The sequence below is a fragment of the Pristis pectinata genome, chromosome 25 (assembly GCF_009764475.1).
Source record: "Pristis pectinata isolate sPriPec2 chromosome 25, sPriPec2.1.pri, whole genome shotgun sequence".
NCBI classification, from domain to species: Eukaryota; Metazoa; Chordata; class Chondrichthyes; order Rhinopristiformes; family Pristidae; genus Pristis; species Pristis pectinata.
The window spans coordinates 2,831,282-2,858,318 of NC_067429.1; the positions used below are offsets into that span (position 1 = coordinate 2,831,282).

General features: G+C 46.6%; 1 protein-coding gene across 2 annotated transcripts in view; it reads right to left on the reverse strand.

Moving 5' to 3' along the window:
* Positions 1 to 27,037, reverse strand: part of skap1 (src kinase associated phosphoprotein 1) — a 336,434-nt gene that overhangs the window by 99,329 nt on the left and 210,068 nt on the right. For both annotated transcript variants that reach the window (XM_052038694.1, XM_052038696.1), the window contains exons 5-9: positions 21,110 to 21,193; positions 16,053 to 16,136; positions 15,299 to 15,417; positions 10,115 to 10,178; positions 3,129 to 3,332 (exon numbers count right to left, since the gene is read on the reverse strand). In XM_052038694.1, the coding sequence (XP_051894654.1) occupies positions 3,129 to 3,332; positions 10,115 to 10,178; positions 15,299 to 15,417; positions 16,053 to 16,136; positions 21,110 to 21,193 (555 nt within the window). The remainder of the gene's footprint in view (positions 1 to 3,128; positions 3,333 to 10,114; positions 10,179 to 15,298; positions 15,418 to 16,052; positions 16,137 to 21,109; positions 21,194 to 27,037) is intronic.

Here is a 27,037-nt window from a genome sequence, read left to right on the forward strand (position 1 = left end):
GCCACTTCTCAGCCCAGCTCTGCATCCTATCAATGTCCCTCTGCAATCTTCGACAATCCTCTACACTATCCACAAAACCACCAACCTTTGTGGTCACAGCCAGTACAATCTTGGCCTCACCACTACCTTCCTGCCCTCTCCCCAGATCCCTCTACTCTCTTGCAGTTTAAAAGAAACTTCTTTTAAGTGCAGAGAGCTGTTGCCATCTGGGACATGCTGCCTAAAAGGGCATTGGACACAGGCTCAAAGGAAGCTTTCAGTGCGTATTGAGATATGTTGAAGAGGAAATAAACTTGCAACAGAAGAGGAGGATGGGCTAATCAAGAGCTCCTCTGAAGGACATGCCTCGGCTCGATCGGCAGTGTCCTCCCGTGTTTCTTGGCAGTCAATTTAAAAGAAATCAGGCAGGATGGCCATATTTCCTGTGTCTTGCAAAAGTAACTTCGCTCCATCTTGTTTCCATTTGAGAAAGAAATGAGTAAGTGGACAACTCAGTCTCCAACAGGATGCGGAGCGAAGCCGGCCGAGGGAGTAAAGAAACCACTTGTTGGAGGCAATGCTTCTCAGCAGAGGTGTTATCTCTGGACTGGCTCCAACTATGCTAAGCACAGTCTAAGAACTATGATGTTATTGTGAATAACGCCTGTTGCAAAAGGACTGTTGCTTGCAATTTCTTCGTAAATCAACTAAAAAATGTAGATGGAAACATTCAGAATGTCAATTAGCAGCCCTGGAGAGCGACTGTTTCAGGTTCAGGACCATGTAAAGAACCGCAGAACATTTACAACACAGAAGGAGGCCATTTGGCCTATCATGTCTGATCTGGTCAAAAAAGAGCCATCCAGCCTTATCCCACCTGCCAACACTGTCTGTAGCCCTACAGATCACGGGTCTCCAATTCCACACCCAAGTCCTGTTTAAATGTGGTGAGGGTTTCTCAACACATTTCGTGCAGTGAGTTCCAGACCCCACCACCCTCCGGGTGAAAGAAGATTTCCTCACTTCCCCTCCAATCTGCCAACCACACAGCCAGCTTCTGAAACTTCTTTCTCGACATTGAGATCTGAATCATGAATGCGTCACAACAATAAGCACAGGAGCAAGAACCGAAAGCCCTGGCACACCGCTGATAACTGGGTCCAGTCACAAAAACATCTGTCAGCCAGCAACTCCGCTTCCTTCCACTGAGCCACATTACCTGAACCATTGAGGTCACAGGTTCTAACGAAAGGCCAGCAACCTGAAGTGATGGGTCATCTCATCCTGGTTCCCGCCAGCTCCCCTATGGTGTCCATCTGTCATAGAATCATAGAAACGTACAGCACAGAAGCAGATCCTTTCAGCCCACCTTGTCCATGCTGACTATGTTGCCTAGCTACGCTAATCCCATTTGCCCGCATTAGGGCCATACTCTTCCACTCCTTTCCTATCCCAGTACCTGTCCAAATGTCTTTTAAACATTGCAATTTTATCTGTTTCCACCATCACTTCCTCTGGCAGCTCGTCCCATATACTCACTGTGTGAAAAACCTAGCCCTCAGATTTCCTTTAAATTTCTCCCCTCTCACCTTAACCTGTGCCCTCTAGTTCTAGACTCTCTTGCCCTGGGAAAAACACTCCATCTATCCTATTGATGCCAATCGGATCCAGATAGGGGCCTGGCTGAGCTGGTCACCTGTAACCAAGAGTGCTCTTGCGAGCTGGAGGGGGCCTTGAATGACCACTAGGCCTCAGGTGGCAGACCCTGAAGCCCCGCCCCCAGATTACCCTGATGACATTTTGTCAGCCTGCTGATCTCCAGGACTTTTGAACATAGAACAGTACGGCTCAGGAACAGACCCTTCAGCCCACAATGTAATGCCAAACTGATTAAGCTAATGACAATTAAACTAATCCCTTCTGCCTGCACATGGTCCATCTCCCTCCATTCTCTGCACATCCATGTACCTATTTAAGAGCCTCTTAAATGCCTCTATCGTATCTGCCTCCACCGCCACCCCAGGTACCCACCACTCTCTGTGTAAAAAACCTGCCCTGCACACCTCCTTTGAACTTTCCCTCTCTCACCTTAAATACATTCCTTCTGGTACTGAACATTTTGACCCCGGGAAAAAGATACCGATTTTCAAGTCTATCTGTGACTCTCATAATTTTATAAACTTCTATCAGGTCTCCCCTCAGCCTCTGACACTCCAGAGAAAACAACCCAAGTTTGTCCAGCCTTTCCTTATAGCATCTGCCATCCTGACAACATCCTGGTGAACCTCTTCTGCACCCTCTCCAAAGCCTCCACATCCTTCCTGTAATGGGGTGACCAGAATTTTGATTTGTTTATGAATGATAATCACGGACACTTCAAACCATTTCAAATAGTCCTGAATAATTAAAAAAAACATACTTTTAAAAACCATAAATTTACATAAAATCCTTAAATTACTGGAAATGGGAGGTGGCTGAAGCAGATACAACAGCAATGTTTAAGAGGCATTTTACATCACCAGATGAACAGGCTGGGAATGGAGGGATAGAGACCACTTGCAGGCAGATGGGTTTTGTTTAGCTTGGCATCATGGTCAGCACAGAGATTGTGGGCCAAAGGGTCTGTTCCTGAGCTGTACTGTTCTATGAATTAAGGAAAATACCTTCTCTAAACATAGAGCAGAGAAAGCTGCCAGTGGAGTTGGTGGAGGCAGATACAATTACAATGCTTAAAAGGCATTTGGACAGGAACTTGGAGAGGAAAGGCACTGAGGGATACGGGCCAAATGTAGGCAAATGGGAGAGGCATAGGTAGGCTGAGGCTGTGATGTGTATCTGACCCGTAGCTCAGCTACATGTCAGTGTGGCAGGGGCACATGTCATCCTGAGCAAACAGGAGTGTCCACATAGAGAGACTGAACCAAACATCTTTCTCTTATCTTTCAAGATTTTTCTTCAAGATCGATGGATTAGAAGTTTCATCTGCACAAGAGAAATGGGAACCCTGAATGAAATAGGGCAGTATTCATACTGGGCGTGGAAATGTTTGACATGGGCATGGGTTCAAAGTACTTTTCATTCTCTGGGTAAGACCACCCCACCAATGGAGAATCAGAGGGACAAACCCTCCGGGTTCCTGAACAACCTACCTGGCAGTTCTTCGTAAATCTCATCATCCTGGTTCTTGTCCATGCTGGCTTGTGGGTGATTCAGGGAGGGTCTTTGACATACAAGGGCTGCGTCCACATCGTCGTACATATCCTCCTGCACTGCTTCATGTGTCACCAGTCCATCCTCCTCCTCCTCCTCATCCTCCTCCTCCTCCTCCAGGGGAATGAAGTTGGAATTCATGTCTGTGGGGAATCCATCACAATGCATGTGAAGCAGAACAATGATATATGGATGAGAGTGTACAAAGCGTGGTTAGTAAGTTTGATGATAATAAAATAGGTGGTATCGCAGATTGTGAAGATGTTTATCAAAAATTACAAGGAGATCGTGATCAGCTGGGTAAGTAGGCTGAGGCATTCAACCCAGATAAGTGCAAGGAGTTGCATTTTGGGAAGTCAACCCAGGGTAGGACTTTCACAGTGAGACCCTGAGAAGTGTTGTAGAACAGAGGGACGGGAGTACAAGTACAATAGTTCCTTGAAAGTGGCGTCACTGGTAGACAGGGTGGTGAAGAAGGTGTTTGGCACACTGGCCTTCATCAGTCAAGGCAATGAGTATAGGAGCTGGGACGTTATGTTGCAGTTGTTGGTGAGGCCGCACCTGGAGTATTGCATACAGTTTTGGTCACTTTGTTATAGGAAAGATATCAATAAGCTGGAAAGCGTGCAGAAAAGATTTACAAGAATGTTGCCAGGACTCGAGGCCCTGGGTTGTCGGGAGAGGTTCGGCAGGCTAGGACTTCATTCCTTGGAGTGTAGGAGACTGAGGGGTGACCTTATGGAGGTGTATAAAATCATGAGGGGCATAGATAGGGTGAATGTACATAGTCTTTTTCCCAGGTAAAGGGAATCAAAATCTAGAGGGCATCGGTTTAGGGTGAGAGGGGAAAGATTTAAAAGGGACCTGAGGGGCAACTTCTTCACGCAGAGGGTGGTGAGTGTATGGAACGAGCTGCCAGAGGAAGTGGGTGAGGCAGGTACAACAACATTTAAAAGATGCTTGGACAGGTACATGGATAGGAAAGGTCCAGAGGGATATGGGCCAAATGTGGCCAAATGGAACTAGCTTAGACGGGCATCTTGGGTGGCATGGACCAGGTGGGTTGAAGGGCCTGCTTCCATGCTGCAGTACTCTATGACTCTCATATCCCCCACTTTTGCCCTGTCTTTAGATGTCAGAATGATTTGGTGGAGTAGATATGGAGAACCCAGTTCTTCTGGAATACAAGGTTAAATGCCTCACAATGAGCAGAGTTGGAAAGGAACCAGCTTTATAGGGGAGAGAGTCAGAGAGGCAGGGGGATTGAAGGTAGGGCTAAGGGTTAGGAAGCCAAAGCAGATAACACTGGTAGGGAAGTGAGAGAAGTCAGGGCATGCAAGGGGGGAAATGGGGGATGTGGGACAGAGGGATCTGAATACAAGGGATTGAAAAGAACCCATGGTTTTGCTGAGCAGGGAGTGAGCATGGTCAGAGAGCTCAGGTTTCAGGGTGAACAGTGTGAGTTAGGCAACGCACTGCAGAGCTTTGGATGAGCTGAAGTTTGCAGCGGGAGGGCAGCTAGCATTGGACGAGTTGAGCTCAGGGTAAGACAGGGAGGGGCTCAGCAGATTTGTGTCAGGAAGCCTTGTCCGTTACAAGTGCAGCAGAATGCACCTGAATCTTTTTGGAACGTGTTATGTGCACCTTCGCCCTGCCCAAATAAGGAGCATTACCCAGGCAGCCTGTCACAGCCTTCAGCTCTGCTCTGTCACAGGCTCCTGTTCAAAGCAGCAGAGAGCGCCTGTGGTAAAGCCTGAATAATATTTACCGTCAGGCTCAGGGTAATAACACTCCAAATGATTTTACAGCAATAAAACACAAGCAAAAAATCAATACCTTTCTCAGCAACACTGACACGAAACATCTCATAAATTTAATTTGTATCAACTCGTGTCCGCTACTTTTGAGTCAGCTCTGAGTTTATTTTCTTGACTTTACATGGATTCCACTTTATTTAATTCCACAAATCAATATCTGTAAATGCTGTCGGATTAAAGTATTTCTGGACACAAGGAGCGAGTGTTTCACTCTTCATTCATCTCCCTCTCACAGGTGGTTATTACATCTGCCAATTGTCATATTGACCAGTTAATGGCCGGGCACAGTTCTAAAATTACACCAATGATAATCACAGTGGTTGTTCAATCAGAGATGTCAATAACTGGCGGAGGCCCTGATCAGATTAGCGAGACGAGATTTAGACTGAATCACAAAGCACACACAGGCGGGGCTTTACTGGGGGAAGATGTGATTTTCGAGTTGGAATCCTTTCAATTACGAGCCAAATCTTTTTCCTGGTTCACCAGTGCGAGGTGTTCCCAGGATTGCAGCCTGCAGCCTTTCTTTCTACTTCAACAACACTGGAGATCTGTGCTCCTCCAATCCTGGAACACTTCCCAGACTTTCGATTCTCCAGTGATGGTGCTGACCTCGGGAACACCCTCCCTGAACCTCTCCACCTCCCTCCCCTCTGATAGGACGCTCCATTTCCCTGCTCTCTCCTCTCCAGGCAGGTTTGGCATTTGATGAGTTAGCCAGATAAGGTGCAGTGGAAATGTCAGCTCTGCAATGGCACTTTGCCGATTATCTTAAAAATGAAGTGCACGTCATCACTCTGGGCTCCAGCCAATTCAGGCCAAGCACCAAACCATTGGCTGCCCCAAGGTCCAGGAGAGAAGACCACTGCCAGTAACTGTGCCAGCTCACACAGGTGTCAACACCTGCAGCACAGAATAAGCACACTTGGCCTGTACTGTGCTGTGGGATCTTCGAAAGAGGTTCCCAATTACTTGCATTCCATTGCTCTATCCCCTTCAAACATCCACTTCCTTTCCTTTCAGGCAGAGAAGCAGTCTCCTCCCCTCGTCTCTGCTCCACTTACCTCCAATCTGTGTCCTCTGGTCACTGACCATCAGAAGCAGTCTTTCCTCAATCATCCATCAAAACCTCTCATCACCTTAAACACCTCAGGTAAATCTCATCCGAACCTCCTGTCTAATGAGGACTTTTGGTTTTCCACAGAAACTGAAGTCCTTCAGCCCTAGAGCCACTGACAGAAGGTTTATCACCTGTGACTGGGAAAAGTTCTCACCTCAGCAGTCCATGGGTTCAAATCCTTCCCCTGAAGGTCTACACAAACTGCAGAGCTGAGCGGTGGGATTGTTGCGACGCAGAACTGTGGTATTCTGGGTGGAATGTTACATAGAAGTATGTCTGCATTCTGAGGTGGATTCAAAAGATTCCACGGGCTATTAGAGCAGGAACAAAGAGTTCTCTCTGGTATTCTGGCCAAGAGACATTTGCCTCATGCTGTTGCCCAGGGAGCAACCCATTCCCCCTCTCCTTATTTCCCTGTCACCCTCACCATCAGTAGTATCTACAGGAGTCACTGCCTCAAGAAGGCGACATCCATCATCAAAGATCCCCACCATCTGGGCCATGCCATCTTCTCACAGCTTCCATCGGGCAGGAGGTACAGAAGCCTGAAGTCCCACACCACCAGGTTCAGGAACAGCTACTTCCCTTCAACCATTTGGTTCTTGAACCAACCGGCACAACCCTAATCACTGCAGTTTAGCAACACTGTGACCACTTTGATCACTTTGCACTAAAATGTACGTTGTGTGTTTTTTGTTCTAATTGTGTTCTTTCTCGTAAAAATTGTGCATAATTTATGTTTAATTTACGATTTTCTTGTGAATGCTGCTTATCTGATGCTCTGTGCCTGTGATGCTGCTGCAAGTAAGTCTTTCATTGCACCTGTGCACACACGGACTTGTGCATATGACAATAAACTCGACTTTGACCCTGTAACTTATTCTCTCTCACATGCCCATCAATTCCCCTTTGACTCTTTTGCCACTTACCTATAATGTACAGTGGCTAATTAACCTACCAACCCGCACATCTCTGGGAAACCCGAGCAACCAGACGGAGACCCACATGGTCACAGAGAGAACGTGCAAACTCCACACAGGCAGCACCGGAGGTCAGGATTGAACTCGGATCCTTGCCGCTGTGAGGTACAAGTGCTAACCGCTGTACTAAGACACTCTTTATATGCCCCCCAAAATGTTACTGCAGTGGATTTCCTGGTCATTATCATCACTTCACCAAGTGACTGCCACACTTCCTACATGAAGCAGTGACAATCCTTCAAAGCTACCTCACTGGCTACAAAGGACATTGAATGTCCTAAAAGTGAAATGAGAAGTCTTTAGAAAACTTGCATGTACTTCTTTTTTAAACCTTCCCTCCAAAGCCTTGCTTTGGCCTGAGGACTTTAGCAGGATCCAAGGAGTGATTTTTTTTAAACAATTGCCACTGTGCTCACTGCCCCGATCAACGACAGTCGGGGTCGGAGCAGGGGTGGCGAACATGCTCTGTATTCTCCCATCTGAAGAATTCCACAGCTCAGCGGCTTCAGGGGAAAGGGCTGGAGAAAGGGACGTGCTTCAGGCACAGTGGGATGACGAAGCTCCACCAGAAATTGTTTTTAATTAGCAGCAAACTTCAAACTTTTATTACCTTAATCAATGGAACAATGTTTAATTAGAAACTGAATTTTGCAGCACTGAATAATATTCACCTCACTGGGGTTTTCCAGTGAAGATGGACCATGCTCATTTAAAATTTAATTGAAAAGTAAATGCGATTTTAAAAGAAAGTCAAATTACAATTTATTTAAGGAACCGAAGAATGCAGATAAGAGTGATTTAAAACTTACTTAAATCGTGCCGACAGATGGAAATATTGTAATTTATTAAAACCCACTAGGCACTCCGACACTCTGCTGCTGCTCTGGCACCCAGGCACATCCTGAACTTTACAACCTGCCATTGGACAGCAACTCCTGGGTGAGAAGTGGGAGGGGGGAAGGGATGTGGGGGCGCAAATTAATGCAAGAAACTTCCTCTTGTCTTTCTCCCAGCCTAAATTCTTCTGGGCATTTTGAGAGAGTAAAACACCTGGGTCCATGTCACAGTACAATTCATCCTCCCACCAGTGGAGGCAGTGTGGTGCTACTTGGCAGGCCAGTGTGACGGTGACATAAGAAATTTCAATTATAAATGTGGATAGAGGAGCTTTGAATGAACAATAAAAATAATAACAGAGTGTTAGATGAACATATAGTTCATTCCCATAGAGAGTTACTGAGATGAATCATACAGATGTATTTATTGGGCAAGACGTAGATTTGGGAGGAGGCTAGTTCAAGAACGTTGGGCTGAATGGCCTGATTTGATGCTATGAATACCATGTTTGACTTTAAGAAGACTGAGCTTCACCTGCAGAGTCTGGTCTTGCTTCACCTGACCACTTTCACTTGGTGATGCCTTGGGCTTCTGCAGGAGGGACTGGCCAGAACTTGTTTGCTGAGAATGTTATTGGATGATACTTAGCAAAGCTGAAGGGATGAACATCCGGTCACGGGGACAGTGAAGGCAGCTGGGATCAGGGAGACACCAGGGATAAAATTACATGGGATCAAATCTGCTCATCTGCTAAAATGGAAGTGAGAGACTGATTTAATGGAACCAAACATTGGCAAAGATGAGCTGGACTCTTTCTTGCACTGAACCACAAAAGGAGACACTTAGAAAAGTGAAGAGGAAGGTTTTAAGGAGCTCATAAAGGAGAAACGGTTTGGGAGGGAAGTCCAGAGCTCGGGTCCTAGTTGGCTGGAGGTACAGCCACCATTGGTGGAATCTGGAGAGCTGGAGGAGGTTACAGAAGCAGTGAGGGCCCAGGCCATGGTAAACAATAATGCCAACCATCAATTGAGGCATTGCTGAAGCAGACGTCAATGCAGTGTTGAGGGTGAGGGTGGACACGGCGGTGTGGGGTGTGACCCAGGCAGCAGAAATCTGGATGGATTGACATCTACTGAAGAAGAGCAAGACAGGCTGACCAGGAGATGTGGAGGTGACAATGGCATGTACGAGGGTTTCCGCTGGAGAGTCTGGGATGGAGGGGGTGGGGGGGTGACTTTGCTAATTGAAGGGATGTGACCACACCTTGGTGTGTGTGCAACAGCTGCTAAAAGCAGAGATATATAAGGGGGCACGACAGGGTAAATACTGAGATGTTTTCATTGATGAGAGGATCTCAAACAAAGGGACATAGTTTCAAGATAATTTAAAACCAAGGAACATAGAAGTTTCTACTTGTAGAAGGCAGTGAATCTCTGGAATTCCCTCCCCTGAAGAGTTGTTCATTTAAAGGATACCCACACCTCAAAAAGGCAGCTCACCGCCACCTTCTCAAGGGCAACTAGGGATGGACAATTAAATGCTGGCTCAGCCTGTGAAGGCCACATCCCTTGAATAAATACATATATAGAAAAAAGATAGATGTTTTTGAAAGACGAGAGGCTTGAGGGCAATGGGATCTGGCAAAGAAGTGTTGAGAACTGGGTTAGATTGGCCATGGTCATATTGAATGATGGCGCAGGTTCGAGGGGCCGAGTGGCCTACTCCTGCTCCTATTTTTGTGTGTTCTTGTGTTAGTACCAAAAAGTGATGGAGAAGGTTAGATCTTGCAGCCACCTGAGTGTTTCCCCGCACACTTGAGAATGTCCGGTCTCTTTAAAAACAAGTCCATCCACTGCACCAACAAACCACCTGCTGGGGGAGCTCTGTGGGTCGAGCAGCATCTGTGGGGGGCAAGGCATTGTCGACATTTCGGGTCGAGACCCTGCACCAGGACCATTCCTCTCCCCCTGCAGATGCTGCTTGACCCGCTGAGATCCCCCAGCAGATTGTTTGCTGCTCCAGATGCCAGCAGCTGCCTCCTGCGTCTCCTGTTCACCTGCTGTGCTGGGTGCCCGGGTGTCAGGAGCTGGCAGTGGGACCCCCTTTACCATGGGGAGCCCTGTGCCGAGCCAGCAATCTCGGCCTCCTCATGGAATTCCACAGCAGCTTACCTTTCAGCACGAACTGGATGTGATCCACCCACTCTCTGGCTTCCCGCACACTCTGAGCAGTAAACTGGAAGGTGGAAGAAAGGTTTATCAGGCAGGAACTGGCGTTGATGCTTCGATGTGTTACCTCAGTTACTATGTTAACATTTCAGCAACTTAAAATGTAAAGAATGCACCGCATATAGAAAACACAGATGCGCATTTATCTAGCACCATCACATCCAACACATCCCAGAACACATCAGCACCAATGCAGTTCCTGAATTTCACTCACTGTTGGAATGTAGATAGTGCACCTGCCATTTTCACACTCCGAAAACCTTGAGCAAATTTGCTTCTTCAGCCATGTTCCTTTGATGGAATAATATCTGCAAAGGCACGGGGAGAACTCTGCCTATCTTGTCTCAAATAGTGGCCAAGGGGTCGGATGTGATGGAGCCGCCAGACGCAACTTCAGACAAGGAAAACAGGTCCGGCTTAGCATTGGGGACTGGGGTCTCTGAAGGTTAGCAAGATGAGAGGGGACCTCACCGAAACATATAAAATTCCTGCCCTACCATTCATCAAGTTCACGGCTGATCTTCGACCTCACTGTCATACCCCATGTCCCTGATTCCCCTAATGTCCAGAAATGTATCAATCTCTGTTCTGAATGAACTCAGTGACTGAACCTTCACAATACCCCGGTGCAGAGAGTTCCAAATACTCACCACCCTCTGGCTGAAGACATTTCAAGCCATCTCAAGTTCAAATTTACTGTTGTAGGTAGACATACCCAGGGTATAAATGCCATGAAAATTAGCTTTATTCAGCAGCAGCACAGTATATTACACACATGACAAACATAAATTGACATAAACAAATTATCATAAATTATACATAACTTAATCAACAAAATAAACAAAATCAACTCAACAAAAATAATGCAAGTTGAGAGAGAAAAAAGAAATACAGTCTGAGGTAACGTCAGGGTTTTTCAGGTGGGTTCAAGAACCTGATGGCAGTGGGGAAGAAGCTGTTGTTGAACCTTGAGGTGTGGGTCTTCAGGCTCCTGCACCTCCTGCCTGATAGCAACATCGAGGACATGGCCCAGATGGTGGGGGTCCCTGATCATGTATGCCGTCCTCCTCAGACATTGCATCTTGTAGATGTGATGTCTCAGGGAGTAGGAGTTAATAGGAACTCGAGGGGCAACTTTTTCACCCAGGGAGTGGTCAGTATATGGAATGAGTTGCCGGAGGAAGTGGTTGAGGCAGGAACTTTAACAACATTTAAAAGGTATTTGGACAGGTACATGGATAGGAAAGGTTTCGAGGGATACTGGCCTAACGTAGACAAATGCGACTGGCTTAGATGGGGATCTTGGATGGGCCAAAGGGCCTGTTTCTGTGCTGTATGACTCTATGTCCTGGATGGTGGGGAGAGCTGTACCCATGGTGGAAATGGCTGAGTATTAAATACTGTCCCATCTTCTGAGACTGTGACCCCTTGTTCTAGCCTCTTCAGCCAGGGACTCACCCTCTATAGGCCCTCTTATGTTTTAATGAGGTCATTTTTCATTCTTCTAACCTCCCGAGAACATCAGCCTGGCCTGTTCTCGTGCTTCCTTGTACAGCAGACCCACCATCCCAGGAACCTGCCTGGTGCACTCCCTCCACACCATGTACATCCTGTTGTTAGGTACCAGGTGTGATCTTATCCAGGTCCTGATTAATTTTAGGAATTACCTTTATTCTTGTCTTCAAATCCTCTTGCGCTGAAGGCTGACATACCATGTGCTTTCCAACTTACCCCCTGCGCCTGCCCGCTAACTTTCAGTGACCCTTTGAGCATCAACGTTTCCCAATCTCTCAGCATTCCAAAAGTTCTCAACATTTCTATTTCTTTAACCTCCCATTGTCCCACAGGGTAATCCATCCCGGACAATCTTTCCCTTCACAACACCCAGCGCTCAATGTGGGAATGCTTAACTGTGGGGAAATTGGATTTGTAGTAAAGCTTGAACACCACAACAGAACAATAGCTCCAATCCCGATGTTTCACACTGTGCTTGCTAGACTGTTCTGTACTGCACCATTCTGTCGTGTACCAGTCTACACTGTAGTGTTCTGTTGTCCAGTCCATACTGTGGCTTCTGTGCTATATAATTCTCTGCTGGACCAGTCTCTGCTGTTCTGCCCTGTGCTGTTATACTTGCTCATGTCCCAGCTATGGTTGTAGCAGACCGGACACCAAAGCTATGGGACTGTGACTGGGGCAGTACACTCTTCCCCTATTCCCATTCCCAAGCCCACTCTCTCCTATCCTTCCCCTTCTCCTCATCACATCCATGGGAGAGAGTGCAGGAGCTCACTGCACCTCTCATTCAGCCTGGAGAATAAACACACTCGCTATAAAGCTGAAGGCACCCAGTTTGCAGATGTTTGAGGTGGCGCCGGAGAAAACTAATTTGGTGGCAGGGGATGGTCTGAATTTAATTCACTGCAGTGAGGATCACTCCAGTAAATGTACACACAGCGGCAGACAGTTCATCAGACACACAATTCAACTCTCTGATTTAAGATCAATGCAGCTTTTAACAGGAAAAGCCTCACAACAAATCCCAGAGGCACAAACACTCGAATGAAGCAAGTCAGGGAAGGGGGGGGGGGGGTGGTGGAGAGGAGGGGGTTAGTGAATGTGTGAGAGAGTGACAGATAAAGAGAGATGGGGGGGAGAGAAAGAGCATGAACAAAGAAGGAAAGGAGAGAAAGTGATGCAGCAAAGAGGAGAGGGGGAGAGGCAGAGAGGAGAGAGAGAGAGAAAGAGAGAGAGAGAGACTGACTATCTGTGAGGGACCTCAGCCAGTGTACAGATTTCCCAGAGTGAGAGAGAAAGTGAGGGAGGGAGAGAGGGAGAGACTGAGAGACCGCAGTCAGTGTACAGATAACCACTGAGAGACAGAGGGACTGAGAGTCACAAGTTGGTTGCAGTAGTTTCTTGAGACAGATTACCGAGGCCTTTTTCTTTATAGATTGTCTCAGTAGCTGAAGAGTTGGATAAAGGAGCTGCTGGCAGGTGTGACTGGCCTTGGGTGGTGTAGTGGGTGATCTCTGCACCTCCACCCAACTCCTTGAGGCTTGTGATGGTTTCCAGGGGAATAAGGTGGGAGTGTACTGTCTCAGTGACAGGCACAGCTTTGGTGTCTGCTCTGCTACCTCCCCAGATGGTACAACAGCAAATGTACCGGACAGGGCAGCAGAGAACTGTACAGCCCAGAAACATACAGCACAGACTGGACAGCACAGAATGGTACAGTATAGATAAGTACACTACAGAATGGTATGGTACAAAATGGTCTGGCAATACAGAACAGTACTGTACAAAGCGGTGAAGTCGAGAACACTACAGTGTAATACAGTATGGAATGGTAAGGACCGGACAGTGGTTCAAGAGTGAATGGTACAGCAGAGAACAGTACAGCACAGAGCCAGACAGTATAGATTGGGCAGTGCAGTGTGGACCAGCACACTACAGAATGGTCTAGCAGTAATGGTACACCACACAACTGTACAGTGCAAAAGACAGCCAGTGTGCTGGTTGAATCTGCTCTCTGAATTAGAAACAGTTAGTCCCCCTTGCCATTGCTTTCCTGAACCCCTGGGCGTCCCTGCTTACTGATCCAACACAACTGTGTAGCAAACTTACATAAGAACACAAGGGACAGGCCCCTCCATCTCTCAAGTTTGCTCTGCCAGTCAATAAAGCTAATCTGACCTGGGTCTCAACTCCACTTTCTTGCCTGTTTCACGTAATCTGAGATTTGCCTATAGTTTGTCTCCTGTCTATCTCCACCTCAAACATATTCACTACCTCAGCTCTCTGGGCTGGAGAATTCCAGTGATGCACCACCCTCTGAGAGAAGAAATTTCCCCTCATATAAAAACAGAAAATGCTGGAAACACACAGCAGGTCAGGCAGCATCTGTGGAGAGACAAACAGTTAATGCTTCAAAACACAGACCCTTTAACAGAGGGTCATTAACCAGACACTAACTCTATATCTCCCTCCACAGATGCTGCCTGACCTGCTGAGCATTCGCAGCAGTTTATTTTTTTTAATTTCAGATTTGCAGCAAATGCAGATTTTTGATTTTCAAATCCCTCCTTATCTTCGAAATCCAGAGACCATGTCCACTGGTTCGTGATTCCACCAGGACAGGGAACATTAGGATTTGGACATTAAAAAAAACACATGCAATCCCCACAAACATAACCTCATGCCTAGAATACCGCTATAAATGGTGACCTACTAAACCCTTCATATCAGCCATTACTCAGTGTATACCCTATGGAAAAAGCCAGATGCTGATGGGTTCAGGTCCTACTCTGGAGGTTAAGGCTAGGCCATTACTCAGTAGTTCGTGAGGGGCCGTATTTCTGAAGAGACATCAGATTGCAAAAGACCTTTCAGCACACATTCAACAAGAGCACCGGATGCTTCTCTGGGATCATCGCACAGCAAACAAATGACTGGGTCATTATATCTGAATACTCTGGAATGCAAAGTGACACAATGGTTAGTGTAGCTACCTCTCAACTCCAGTGAACCTGGGATCAATCCTGACCTTGGTGTGGAATTTGCAAGAGAAGGGGAATGGGACTGATGGGATTGCTCTTTTGGGAGTAGTATTACAGCTGATGGGCTGAATGGCCAACTGTAACGTACTAAGTAATCACAGTGCTGCTTGTGGAAGTTTCCTGTGCACATATTGGCTGGTGCCTTTTATATTATAGTGGCTGCATTTTAGAAAGCACTTGCTTGCCTACGCAGCACATTGGCCCATCTAAAGGATGTGAAAGATGTTACAGAAATGTAGATTTATTTCCTTAAGTTTCAGCCACTTCATTTTGAGGCCAAATTACTGCAGAATCAAGCGGAAGGTGAACTCCTGGCCTCACAATCTACCTCATCATGGCCCTTGCACCTGAGAGCCTACCTGCATTTTCTCTGTAACTATAACACGATATTCTGCATTCTGTTATTGCTTGTACTACCTCAATATACTTATATTTTGAAATGATTTCTCTGGATGCCATGAAAAATAAAGTTTTTCACTGTATCTCGGTACACATGACAATAATAAACCAATTACCTTTGGGAATCTCACAGTCACATGACCATTCCGCAGATCATGGGAATGCTCACCTGATATACCTTCCTGTCTGAACTGATGACCTCAAAGCATGAATTTTTCTTGGAATCTTTCCGGAGATTTTGAACCAGGTAGGCGTCGTGAACATAAAATGCACCTCTCTGCTGCTTATCTGCAAGAAACCAAAGTAGTCAGCTGGAGAGGGGTTGGAAGATCCTTGAGTAAGAATGGACAAGTGACAGACGTGCTTTAGATGACATGAGATGAGATGAGACTTCTATATTAGTCACATGTACATCGAAACACAGTGAAATGCATCTTTTGCGTAAAGTGTTCTGGGGGGCAGCCCGCAAGCGTCGCCACGCTTCCAGCGCCAACATAGCATGCCCACAACTTCCTAACCCGTACGTCTTTGGAATGTGGGAGGAAACCGGAGCACCCGAAGGAAACCCACGCAGAAACAGGGAGAACGTACAAACTCCTTACAGACAGTGGCCAGAATTGAACCTGGGTCGCTGGTGTTGTAATAGTGTCATGCTAACTGCTGCACTGATTGTAACCTCCATATTAGATTCCAGTCAACAAACCCCCACCAACCCAAGTGTGCTCCAGGTTAATTCTAATTGGCCCTAACAAGCAAGGCCATGGATTGCATCAAAGACCAGGGTAACCAGGGACGGGCAGTACGCAACTGCCTTGCTAGAGATGTCACAACTTGCAAGTGTAATGTCGTTTATCTCAGGTGGGCGTGCACAGGGCTTTGGAGTTCGATAGTTCTGTTGGAGACTGAGAGAGTCGTACAGATACCTTTCTCGCTGCCATAGTAGTAGAATATGTTTGTGCTCAACACACAGAATCGTCTACGCCATTCTGAACCGAAGAAACTATGATCTGGAAGAAAGAAGTGAAACACGTCAACATTTATAGTCAGGAAAGATGAAGCTCAAGAGCTGCAAAAACGATCCAGGATCAAGAACAGCCTCCACCTCACCACATGCCACCTCTCCCCCATCCAGTATTCAACCTGCCAGTGGAAAGTCCAAGCCAAGCCCAAGACAACTATGCACTTGCCTGCAGTATACTCCCACATCTGAGCCACCCCTATAAAGTACCTTTAATGTGATAAAGTATCCAGGTGCTTCACTAGAGCTGTACCAGACAAACCAAACCACTTTTGGAGATAGACATTAAAATCTCCCATCCAGTGTACATCCCTATCAGTGCTTCTTCCAAGTGTTGGTCAACATGGAGGAACACTGATTCATCAGCTGAAGCAGGTGATGGGGAGGAATCAGAAGGGTTTCCTTATCCATGTTTTACCTCATGTCAGGAGACTTATGGAGTCTGGATTCAATCTTGAGCACCATGGGCTACTCCCATCATGGCTGGTACGGCAATTCCAATGTAAGAGGCTGCAGAGAGTAGTGGACACAGCCCAGTCCATCACGGACACAGCTCTCCCCACCACTGAAAGTATCTACATGAGGCATTGTATCATCAGAGATCCCCACCATCTGGGACATGCCCTCTTCTCACTGCTACCGTCGGGCAGGAGGTGCAGAAGCCTGAAGTCCCATGCCACCAGGTTCAGGAACAGCTACTTTCCTACAACCATTAGGTTCTTGAACCGACCTGCATAACCCTACCCCCACCTCAGCAAGTGAACACTACAGACCACCACCTGCACCACCATTGACGTCTCTGATTCTGACTTCTCTAATTAATGTCTCGTTTTGCACAGTCTTTTTTTCTTTACAGTCTTGCATAATTTATGTATAACTTATGTTCTGTGTGTTGTCTACACCTACGTGCCTGTGATGCCGCTGCAAGCAAGTTTGTCATTGTACCTGTACCTCACCATATACATGAAAATAAACTCAACTTGACGTCCTCCCTCCTGCCTGTAAACCACTGTGCTGCCCTGGTGGGTCTAACCTGTTGTTGGGACAGGACGTATCCAAAGGTTACAAGGGAGGAGTCCAGCACATGATTCTGTCAAGATGACAATGTTAGACCACGGCTTGACTAGTTTGTATGACATCGCTCTGAATTTGGACACCGGTCCTCAGATGTTTGAGGGAGACTTTGCAAGACTAAATGAATGGCAGGAAGGTGGCAGATAGCAAAATAACCTCTTCCAGGTGCAGTTCTTCAGAGGGAATGGACAGATGTGGGTGGCAGGAAAGCAGAGGGCTGCCACTGAGCTCTGGGAGGGTCGGAGGGGGGTTGGGGTCAAAACACAGAGACAAAATAGGTTGGTTCAGACTTAAAGCCCTTTGTCTCTTCCTAAAAATGTTTATCTTAATTAGCTTTCAAGAAACGATGGCGCCCTCCTGTAATCCCCTGTGCAATGAACACAATGTTTAATCAGCAATGTCTTCCTGTGTAATGGACTGTGTAGATCACAAAGAAACAATATAAGGCACTTAGGGAAAGAATAGGCCTCTGAGGAAATACTGGGAGATGCAAGCATCTTTCAAATTGACTGTGAAATTTTGTGAAAGCTAGAAATTTGATTGCGAGAGATAAAGTCTTGGACAAAAAGGCAGATAGTGCTAATTAACTAAGAATGCTGTTCTCAGGCTAATATTGTAGAGAATCTATTTGACTGATCTCTATCATCTCACTCTGACCTTCCAGAAAAACAAAAATAACTTAACAGGACTATTGAATCATACGTTTCAAATCCGAGCTACCACAGTCTGTCTATGTGTGTTCTCAGATTGTGTCACAACCCTTCACCCACCGCCGTTGTAAGTTGTGCCTTGGGTTGTCAACTTTGTAGGGACATTTTCTTGGAGGTGTCATCATGTGACCTCCTGCAGCCACCACACTGCCCCCACCTCCCTGCTATTGGTCACTCAACATGTCCATCCTCGGTCTCTGGCACCTTCCCCGGCTGATTGGAAGGAGAATGCATTCTATCACCTGATTGGACAATTCTCAACTCACAGTCAAACAGCTCTTGTGTAATATTTTTACGATAAGGAATGAAACAGAAATATGCAGCAAATATTAAAAATACAATTCTTAATATAAAATACATCCTATCCTATCCAGTTGTATCACGGCTTGGTATGGCAACTACTCTGCCCGTGACTGCAAGAAACTGCTCAGCACATCACGGAAACCACCCTCCCCTCCATTTACTCTGTCTACACTTCTCGCTGCTCGGACATTCTCTCTTCTCCACCCTCCCATCAGGCAGAAGTTACAAAATCCTGAAAGCACGTACCGCCAGGCTCAAGGACAGCTTCTATCCCACTGTTATAAGACTATTGAACAGACCTCTTGTATGATAAGATGGGCTCTTGACCTCACAATCTACCTCATTATGATCTTGCACCTTATTGTCTGCCTGCACTGCACTTTCCCTGTAATTGTAACAATTTATTCTGCATTCTGTTATTGTTTTACCTTATACTACCTCAATGCACTGTTGTAATGAATTAATCTGCATGAATGGTATGCAAGATTTTCGCAATACCTCAGTACATGTGACAAAAATAGACTAATAAAACAAAATACCAATTTACCTTTTAATCTTTCAATGACTTTTTCCCTTGGCTTACCTTGTGGGAGCATCTGGACATTGGGTCTGGACAGACCCACAGTGTTACTGATTACATACCCCAGATGTAGCTTTGCAGGAATATTGTGCCCTGGCACTCACAATCAACACTCTAGCTCACTGCATGGAGCTGGTGACACAAGGCTAGGTACAAGCCCAAGTCAAGAATCTCAGCTTGTAAGCTTGGTTGGCACTCCAGTACCACTACTGAGGGAGTGCCACACTGTTGGAGGGGCAGTACAGAGGGAGCGCTGTAACCATCAGAGGAACATTACTGAAGGGGTGCTGCTCTGTTGGAGGGGCAGTACAGAGGGAGCACTGCACTGAGGAAGGAACTGTACTGTGGTGGCTGCTTTGTTGGCTGGGCAGTATTGAGGGAGCACTGAGATTGAGATCTTATGACCATCTCTCCTCTAGGGTTGACATAAAAACTCCTGTAAAGAGGAGGGGAGGTCTCCCCTTCCTAATCTCACAGTCCGCTCTGATGTCACCCTTAGCTTTCTCTTTTCCAAAGAATACCAACCCCCCTCCAACCTGATTGAGAGTTTTAGCCATTCAGTTCCAGTATCCGCCAGCTAATCTTTTTCTGCATCTTCTCCACTATCTCTATAATATAGATCCTCCTGTAACACGGAGACTGCTGTTGTTTGTAGGATTCTCAAGTGGTTTCTTTTTCAGATATTATCTTCATATTTCTGAGCGTATATTTAAACTGTATATTTGGTGGGGTGGAATCCATTTATCCTGGTTCTTTCCCTTAGGATGAAATGAACTGGGAAGAGCTGGAGATTGTACCTGGAATATTGGCCAGGATTCCAGTCACAAACCTCCAAAGTGGGATGTGTGTGCACTGGAGACGATCAAGGAAAATGAAACAAGAATGATTGCAAGTGCGCAGAGGATGAGTTATGAGGAAAGATTAGAGCAGATTAAACTCTGCAGCTGAGAGTGATAAAGAGGACCTTACCTAAGTAAACAAAATAATAAATGATGCAGGGGGAAAGTGAATCCAGAACATTGCTTCCACCCGAGCAGCAGGAAGCACGGCAACAGAAATCGAACTTGGTGAATTTGAACGCAACTTACCCTTTATCCACTACACTCGCGCACACACACAACCTCACAACCACAATAACGCAAAGCTAAAATCTTCACCTTCCCTTCAAAGTTTCCTGCCTCTGCATTCCCGCAATCTCCTCTGATCCCCTCACACCTCCCTTTCCATGTAACAACCTCCGGCCCCTACACCCCTCCCCATCTCTGTAAACCCTTCCAGCCCTACACTTCTCCCAATCTCTGTAACCCCCCTCCAGTCCCTACACCCTTCCCCATCTTTGTAACCCCCTCCAGCACCTAAACCCTTCCTATCTCAGTAACCCCCTCTGGCCACTACATCTCTCCCTATCTCTGTAACCTCTCCCGCCCCTACACTCTTTCTTATCCCTGTTAACCTCCTCTCGCCTCTATAGCACTCATATCTCTGTAATCCCCTCCAGCTCTAATTCCCCTCTCTATCCTTGTAACCACCTTGGGCCTCTCCACTCCTCCCTATCCCTATAATCCCCTCCGGCCCCTACACCCACCCCTATCTATGTAGCTGCCCCCAACCCCTACGCTCCTCCAAGATCTCTGCAACTTCCACCTCTGATTTCTTGCTCTCACCCATTCTCTCAGCCCCAGCACTCATGCCCAAGCCATTAACTCACTGGCTGTGGAAGTACCTGCTTCAAACCCTCCACCTCTCTCACCTTCTTTAAGATCCCTCCTCTCAAAGAAAGAAACACATCTTTGACATATTGTCAGGTCTGAGCACAATTTTTAGGAAGAAATTCTTTCATTCAGACTTGAAATAATTAACCAGACTAGGTTGTTAGAAGAAAGTCATTGAGAGAACTCAAGCAGTGGCTGAATCATTAGATGGGCGAGTTAGGGCCATTGGAGGGATTAGCTTAATGGGCTGAATGTCCTCACGTTTGAGATCTGGCAGGGACTCAGTGCAATGATCCATTCTCTCCTGTGTCCACACACATTGGAGAACAGCCCTTTAGAACTGAGCACCAGGAAACTGCCTAACCTCAGCTTTGATATGGAGCTGATGTCCAGGGTGGAACCTACACCCTATTGCCCACACTCTGACCGGAAGCAACCCCGGCACTGTGAGGAGCAAGCAGCAGTAAACCAACGGCTTCTTCCTTTGTCTCTTCAGTCAGTTCACAGTGTGCATTTCTGGGATTCCACAAAAGGTCACGAGGTGCTGCCATTAGAGAGAGAGGAATGTTTCTCGGCACCATACCTCTGCGCTTTTTCTCCATATAGCCTTGCTTCAGTATGCTGGACAGGTCCTGGGCTGGGACGATCGCGATGTCTTCAAATTGCACTGAAACAGAGCAGAACAAAGGCAGGAAAATCAATAGTTTGCATGCTCCCGACAACATTAGATTAACAGGCTCAGCAGACAGAGATTTAACATAGAAACCTCGAGCGGAGCTTGAACATCCAGAGCTGGTGTTTGGGTAGGTTTGATGCCAGCTTTAAAAGTCAAAGCCAATCTGAACCATCCCTTCTCAGAATGGCAGGGGACACTTCAACACTGAGCTACCCGAAGGTGAAGAGGAAGCGGATCAGGGATGGGAGGGGAGTGTGGAGGGATGGTGCAGAGGCTGGTGTTTGAGGAGGGTGGGACCAGGGCTGATGTCTGCTCAAGTTCACATTTTAATAATCACCTTGAGAGGGGGAATGAGGAGGGGGGGGGGGAAGGCTGCGAATGAGGAGGGTGGGGTGGGCTGGGGTGGGGAGAAGGGCACAGGGGAGGGAGGATGTGGGGCAAACCAGCAGAGGGGAAGGGGCACTGGGAGGGGGATGGGAGGGAGGGAATGAGCCAGCTCAGCTGCAATGGGTTCTGGGCTGACTTTGCTGACTGCGCCTTGCTCCCTTCTCAAAGCCTTGGAGAGCGTGATGAGTGACAGTGTGCAGAATGAGATAAGAACATTCCCCAGCTCAGGCTCCTCCTGGTGTAACCCCCAACAACATGAGGGCTCCATGGTTAGGACACATGGGAGAAGAAAGAGAATAAATAAACATTAAGGAAAGCAGTCATCAGCGCTCAGAACTTAATGACTACTAACTGGTATTGAACACTGACATATGCAGAGACCGATGACCTTTTAATATCGTACAATGTGTTCAGGGGCTCCCAGGGTGTCTGCCACTAGCTCAGACCCAGTCACTGTGTCGTATTCTTCCTGCTAGATATGAGGTGTGGTGAGACCGTCTGCCATTGGCTTGTAAGTGTCCACTAACTCGTCAGCACATCAGGGGTAAGGAGGTTCCTGCAGGAGGCAGCTCAGCACCACACCTTCACCCACTCCTCTCGAAAGAATAAGGTGCAGGAGCAACGGGAATGGCCACAGGAACACCTGAGTCCACCCTACTGTCCAAGAAGACCATGGTGATCTTCTTCCTTAGCTCCACTCTGCTGCCCAGTCCCGATGACGCACGAGGAAGGAATTGAATTCTCCCACTTTAAGTAATCCCCACAACCCCCACCCCCCAACCACGCTTCTTCTTTTCTTCCCTTTCCTAGCCCATCTCTCTTTCTTCTACCCCTTTTTTTTTCCCTCCTTACCTTTGACCCATCCCCCGGTGGATCTGCTCTCCCCTCCTCCCCCGCACCTGCCCATCACTATCTCTTACTTGCATCTACCTATCACCACCCTTGTGCCCACCCTGCCTCCCGTCTTTTGTCCACCTATCACAGCTCTGCTTTTCCATCCTATATGTAGGGCTTCCCCTTTTCCTATTTTCAGTCCTGAGGAAGGGTCCTGACCCGAAACGTTGACCGCCTGCTTTTCTCCACGGATGCTGCCTGGCCTGCTGAGTTCCTCCAGCATCATCGTAGTTTTCACGAGGAAGGAACCTCTGGCTGGTTAACCCTCTGGAAGGATGGCGTTATCATGGTTTTGTACCCTCACGTTCTCCCTTGGGGAACAGCTCTGGTTGGTCAAGCCAACGTGAACCTTTCTTCCACAGCTGGGATGCTCCTTATCACAACAGTTGAGGGGTTCAGGTGGAGGGCAATTGTTTAATGGACATTGATGGCCAGACAATGAAAGGGAGGGTCACCTACATCCTCTGGATACTCAGATCTTGCCGGATTCTGGAATCTGGAGCCAGAGTTCCAGCCTCACTAACTGGGGCTGAATGAGGATTGAATCTCTGCTTCCTGACAGAGGCAGGATTTCTCTCACAGAGTGAAGGTACCAAAGGTAATGAGATAGAGATCCGGCCATAAGTGTATGGAATGATGGCAAAGACTCAAAGGGCCAAATGGCCTGCTCTATTCATGTGTTTCTCTGTGATCCTCAGTGCACCCACAGGTGAACCATCCCAATGACCCAGAGTGTTGCCTCAAGCTTGGGTTCAATGTTAACACCTGTCACCCACTGGGTGTCTCGCTTGACTGTTGGAGGTACTGGGTTTAAGCCTTACTCCAGCGACTTGAGAGTAGGTGAGAGATCTCCTGATATCTTGGTGAATATAGAGTCCTTACTGAACACATTAAAAACACAGTATAGATATTAAAAAAGCTAAGGGTTTCTTTGTAAGACGTCACACTTAAACCATTTGCAGGTTGAGACTCAGAGCTGTCGGTGCAGACTGCACGTACCAGACTGTCTGCAATATTATTACACACACACCAACACACATACATCAGGCTTAAAGATACTTCCTCAGGAGACTAAAGAAATCTGGTACATCCCCTTTGACCCTCACCAATTTTTATTGATGCACCATAGAAAGCAGCCTATCTGGATGCATCAGAGCTTGACATGGCTACTGTTCTGCCAAGACCGCAAGAAACTGCAGAGAGTTGTGGACACAGCTCAGCACATCACGGAAACCAGCCTCCTTCCATGGACTCTGTCTACACTTCTCGCTGTCTCGGTAAAGCACCCAACATAATCAAAGACCCCACCCAGCCTGGATATTCTCTCTTCTCCCCCCTCCCATTGGGTAGAAGATACAAAAGCCTGAAAGCATGTAGCACCAGACTCAAGGACAGCTTCTATCCCACTGTTATAAGACTATTGAAAGGTCCCCTAGTACAATAAGATGGTCTCTTGACCTCACAATCTACCTTGTTATGACCTTGCACTTTATTGTCTGCCTGCACTGCACTTTCTCCGTAACTATAACACTTTATTCTGCATTCTGTTATTGTTTTCCCTTGTACTACTTCAATGCACTGTTGTAATGAAATGATTTGTATGGATGGCATGCAAAACAAAATTTTTCACTGTATCTCAGTACATGTGACAATAATAAACCAATTTACACTACACTGCTCCCCAACCCCTCATATTTAAAGCAACTGTTGGATACAAGTAATTTATTTATGTCCACACTTAATGAACAGTAACAATAAATTTACTCTGGTCACCAGTTCTTGGAGACTTCCTGAAGTCCTAGAAGATTTTGGGGTTAATGTCAAGTCAACTTGTGAACTGTTTGGTTCTGGTTTGCACCCATGAAGGGTTGCGTTCATTTGTCAGACCTGCTGTGTTTGGGTTTCACTTCCTGAAATCTACACTGGATCTGACTCAGACACAACATCATGAACCATCGACTCATGATCCAGCCTTGGTCCCTCTCCAGCAGTGATCACTAGATCCATGGACTCTGGGTTCTGTCATTAATCTCAGCCAAATATCTCTGGCTTCTGCAAATCTCCACAATGGCTTTCACCTCCCATGTGGGAGCTGGACATGTCTGAAACTGCTTTGTTTCTGATTAGTGTCACAGGGAAGTTTTTGACTCCACTGTTTCTGTTCAACTCTAGAAGCCTAATTTGAAAGATCAAAGCTGAAGTGTGTGCAACCTTCTCTTTGTCAAGAGGTGTGAGGTATATCTTCAATTGTTCTGAATGTTAGCAAGAAATTAGCCAAGCAATGTTCCAGGCTGAGCTCCGAATATCCCTTTAACACCCGCACCTCGAGAGTTGATTCACCACCTCACCTACGCCCTGGGCTGCTCCATTTGAAGCCGTATGATGTAAAGGATCAGTAGCCTGGTGATCCTTTACCATTTCCTAGAGGTTGCAAATAGAGCTGACTGAGACCAAGGGCCACTGCCTGAAGCAAGATCTCCGGGTAAACCAGAGCGTCCATTGATAGACCTCAGCTCATCTCCGGTGCACTCAGTAGTGCTGCAGGAACCCACATCCTTCACTTCATTCCATCTTGACTGTCCATCATCATCAGGAAACTGTCATTGCCGTTCTCACTAAACTCCACATCTTCTCTCTGAACGGGGCCAGGAGGCCACCACCATCGGTGGAAAGAAGATTCACTAGCTTGTTCCTATATCTGTGGTAAAACCTGGATTTGCATAGCAATAGTTCAAGGTTACTGTGTAAAGAAGGTTCCTTGCAATTGCTTCCATATTCATTAGTCCCATATGATAAATCCAAAGACTGACCAAAATCCTTTCAGCAAAAGTTGTAAATATTACCACCCTATGACTCCCATTGAAGCAGACTGCTCACATGATGACGCATTGTGATGATTGTGGAAGGGTTTCTGTTCCCCATGGTCAAATTCTGTCCTTTGCAATGTCTGTTCATGGATCTTTCTCAACATTGAGTCTTTCTAGATCTTATCTGTGATTTCAGAGTCACTGACAAGTCCTCATCAACCATGTTTAACAGGTGGGCAACTATTTCATTTCTAACATTGGAGTTCTGAGCTCAGAGTCATGGAAATAGACCTTTCAGCCCAACAAGTCCACACTGACCATCAAACATCCATTTCCACTTATCCTACAGTAATCCCATTTTATTCTCCCCACATTCCCATTGTCCCCCAGATTCTACCTCCCATCTATACACCAGCCAATCTATACAGTGGCCAATTAACCTACCAACCCACGTCTTTAGGATGCGGGAGGAAACCGGTCACAGGGAGAACGTGCAAACTCCACACAGAAGCATCAGAGGTCAGGATTGAACCCAGGTCACTGGAGCTGTGAGGCAGCAGTTCTACCCAATGCACCATCATGCCTCCCTAACAAAGTAGCCACGACATGGTATCTCCAAAGGAGTTCTCTTTGGAGGTCCTGCACTCAATTGTATGGTTGTACTGTAACAGGAGGATTACCTATCCTTGCACCCTCAATGTCATCACTGTGGGTATTACTGACACAGGACCTAATATTACGGTCTGTGGCTAATGATTTCTTAGCAGGATAAAGGACCTGTCTTGGAAAAAAAAAATCACAGTTTTTTGATTCCAAACACTATGCCCATACTTCCTTCTTGATTTGTGGGTAAATGTATTTGCTTCATCTCAACCTTGCACTGTGCTCATGTAACCTCCTGAACACTCGTTCCTTCTTCTGTGCTCAGATCCACGGTCACCTAAGCAATGATCCAGTCCTTGCAAGACTTTATCCATTGTAGGCTGGAAACTCTTCGATGAAGACTTGGTTCTATTTGATAACCATGTGGATAAGGAGAGCTTTTAGTGCATGGTGATTTTCAGGTACTACTGATGACCTTTCTCCACATTCAGTTGTGTGCAGACATAAGAGAGACCCTGCCAGCTCTGCGCACAAGTCTTGCAAAGCAGGTAGAGGCATTATTCATTGTCTGTGGTTTGCTTTAGTATAACCTTAAAGTCTCCACACAGCTGCACAAGTCCTTTGCTTAAAACACAACCACTATTGGTGTGACCGCACTCTGGTTGGTTTTACCAGGCACACCATGTTGTTCTAACCTATCCAGTTTCTCAGCTTGACTCTTCAGAATAGGCTTGCCATAAGACTGGTTCAGTATGTAAATGTTTGCATTGTTCCTTGTTATACCAGTCTACTGGTCCCCAACCATACCGTTGTACCTTTCCAACAGTGTCTTAAGGTGCTTCTTTGAAGCATCAATGCCGAAAACATTTGTCCAATCGAGCTTGTGTTGTGTCAGTCAGTCCTGGCCTGTTAAAGTTGATCTGATTTCATGGTTTGCCACAACAGTGGTTAGCTGTACTTTCCGTTATGCTGGGCACTCTGTTTGCCTGTGTGCCTGTGCAATGAGTGCCTCATCAGAGTAAGTTTTCAGTGTGATGGTGCTTTCCGTCAATACTATCTGGCTGAACTTGCTAGACTTCGTGTCTTGGCTCACTTTCATATAGTCTGCAGCAATATCAGTTCGTGTGCCAATGCCGTGGTTGTT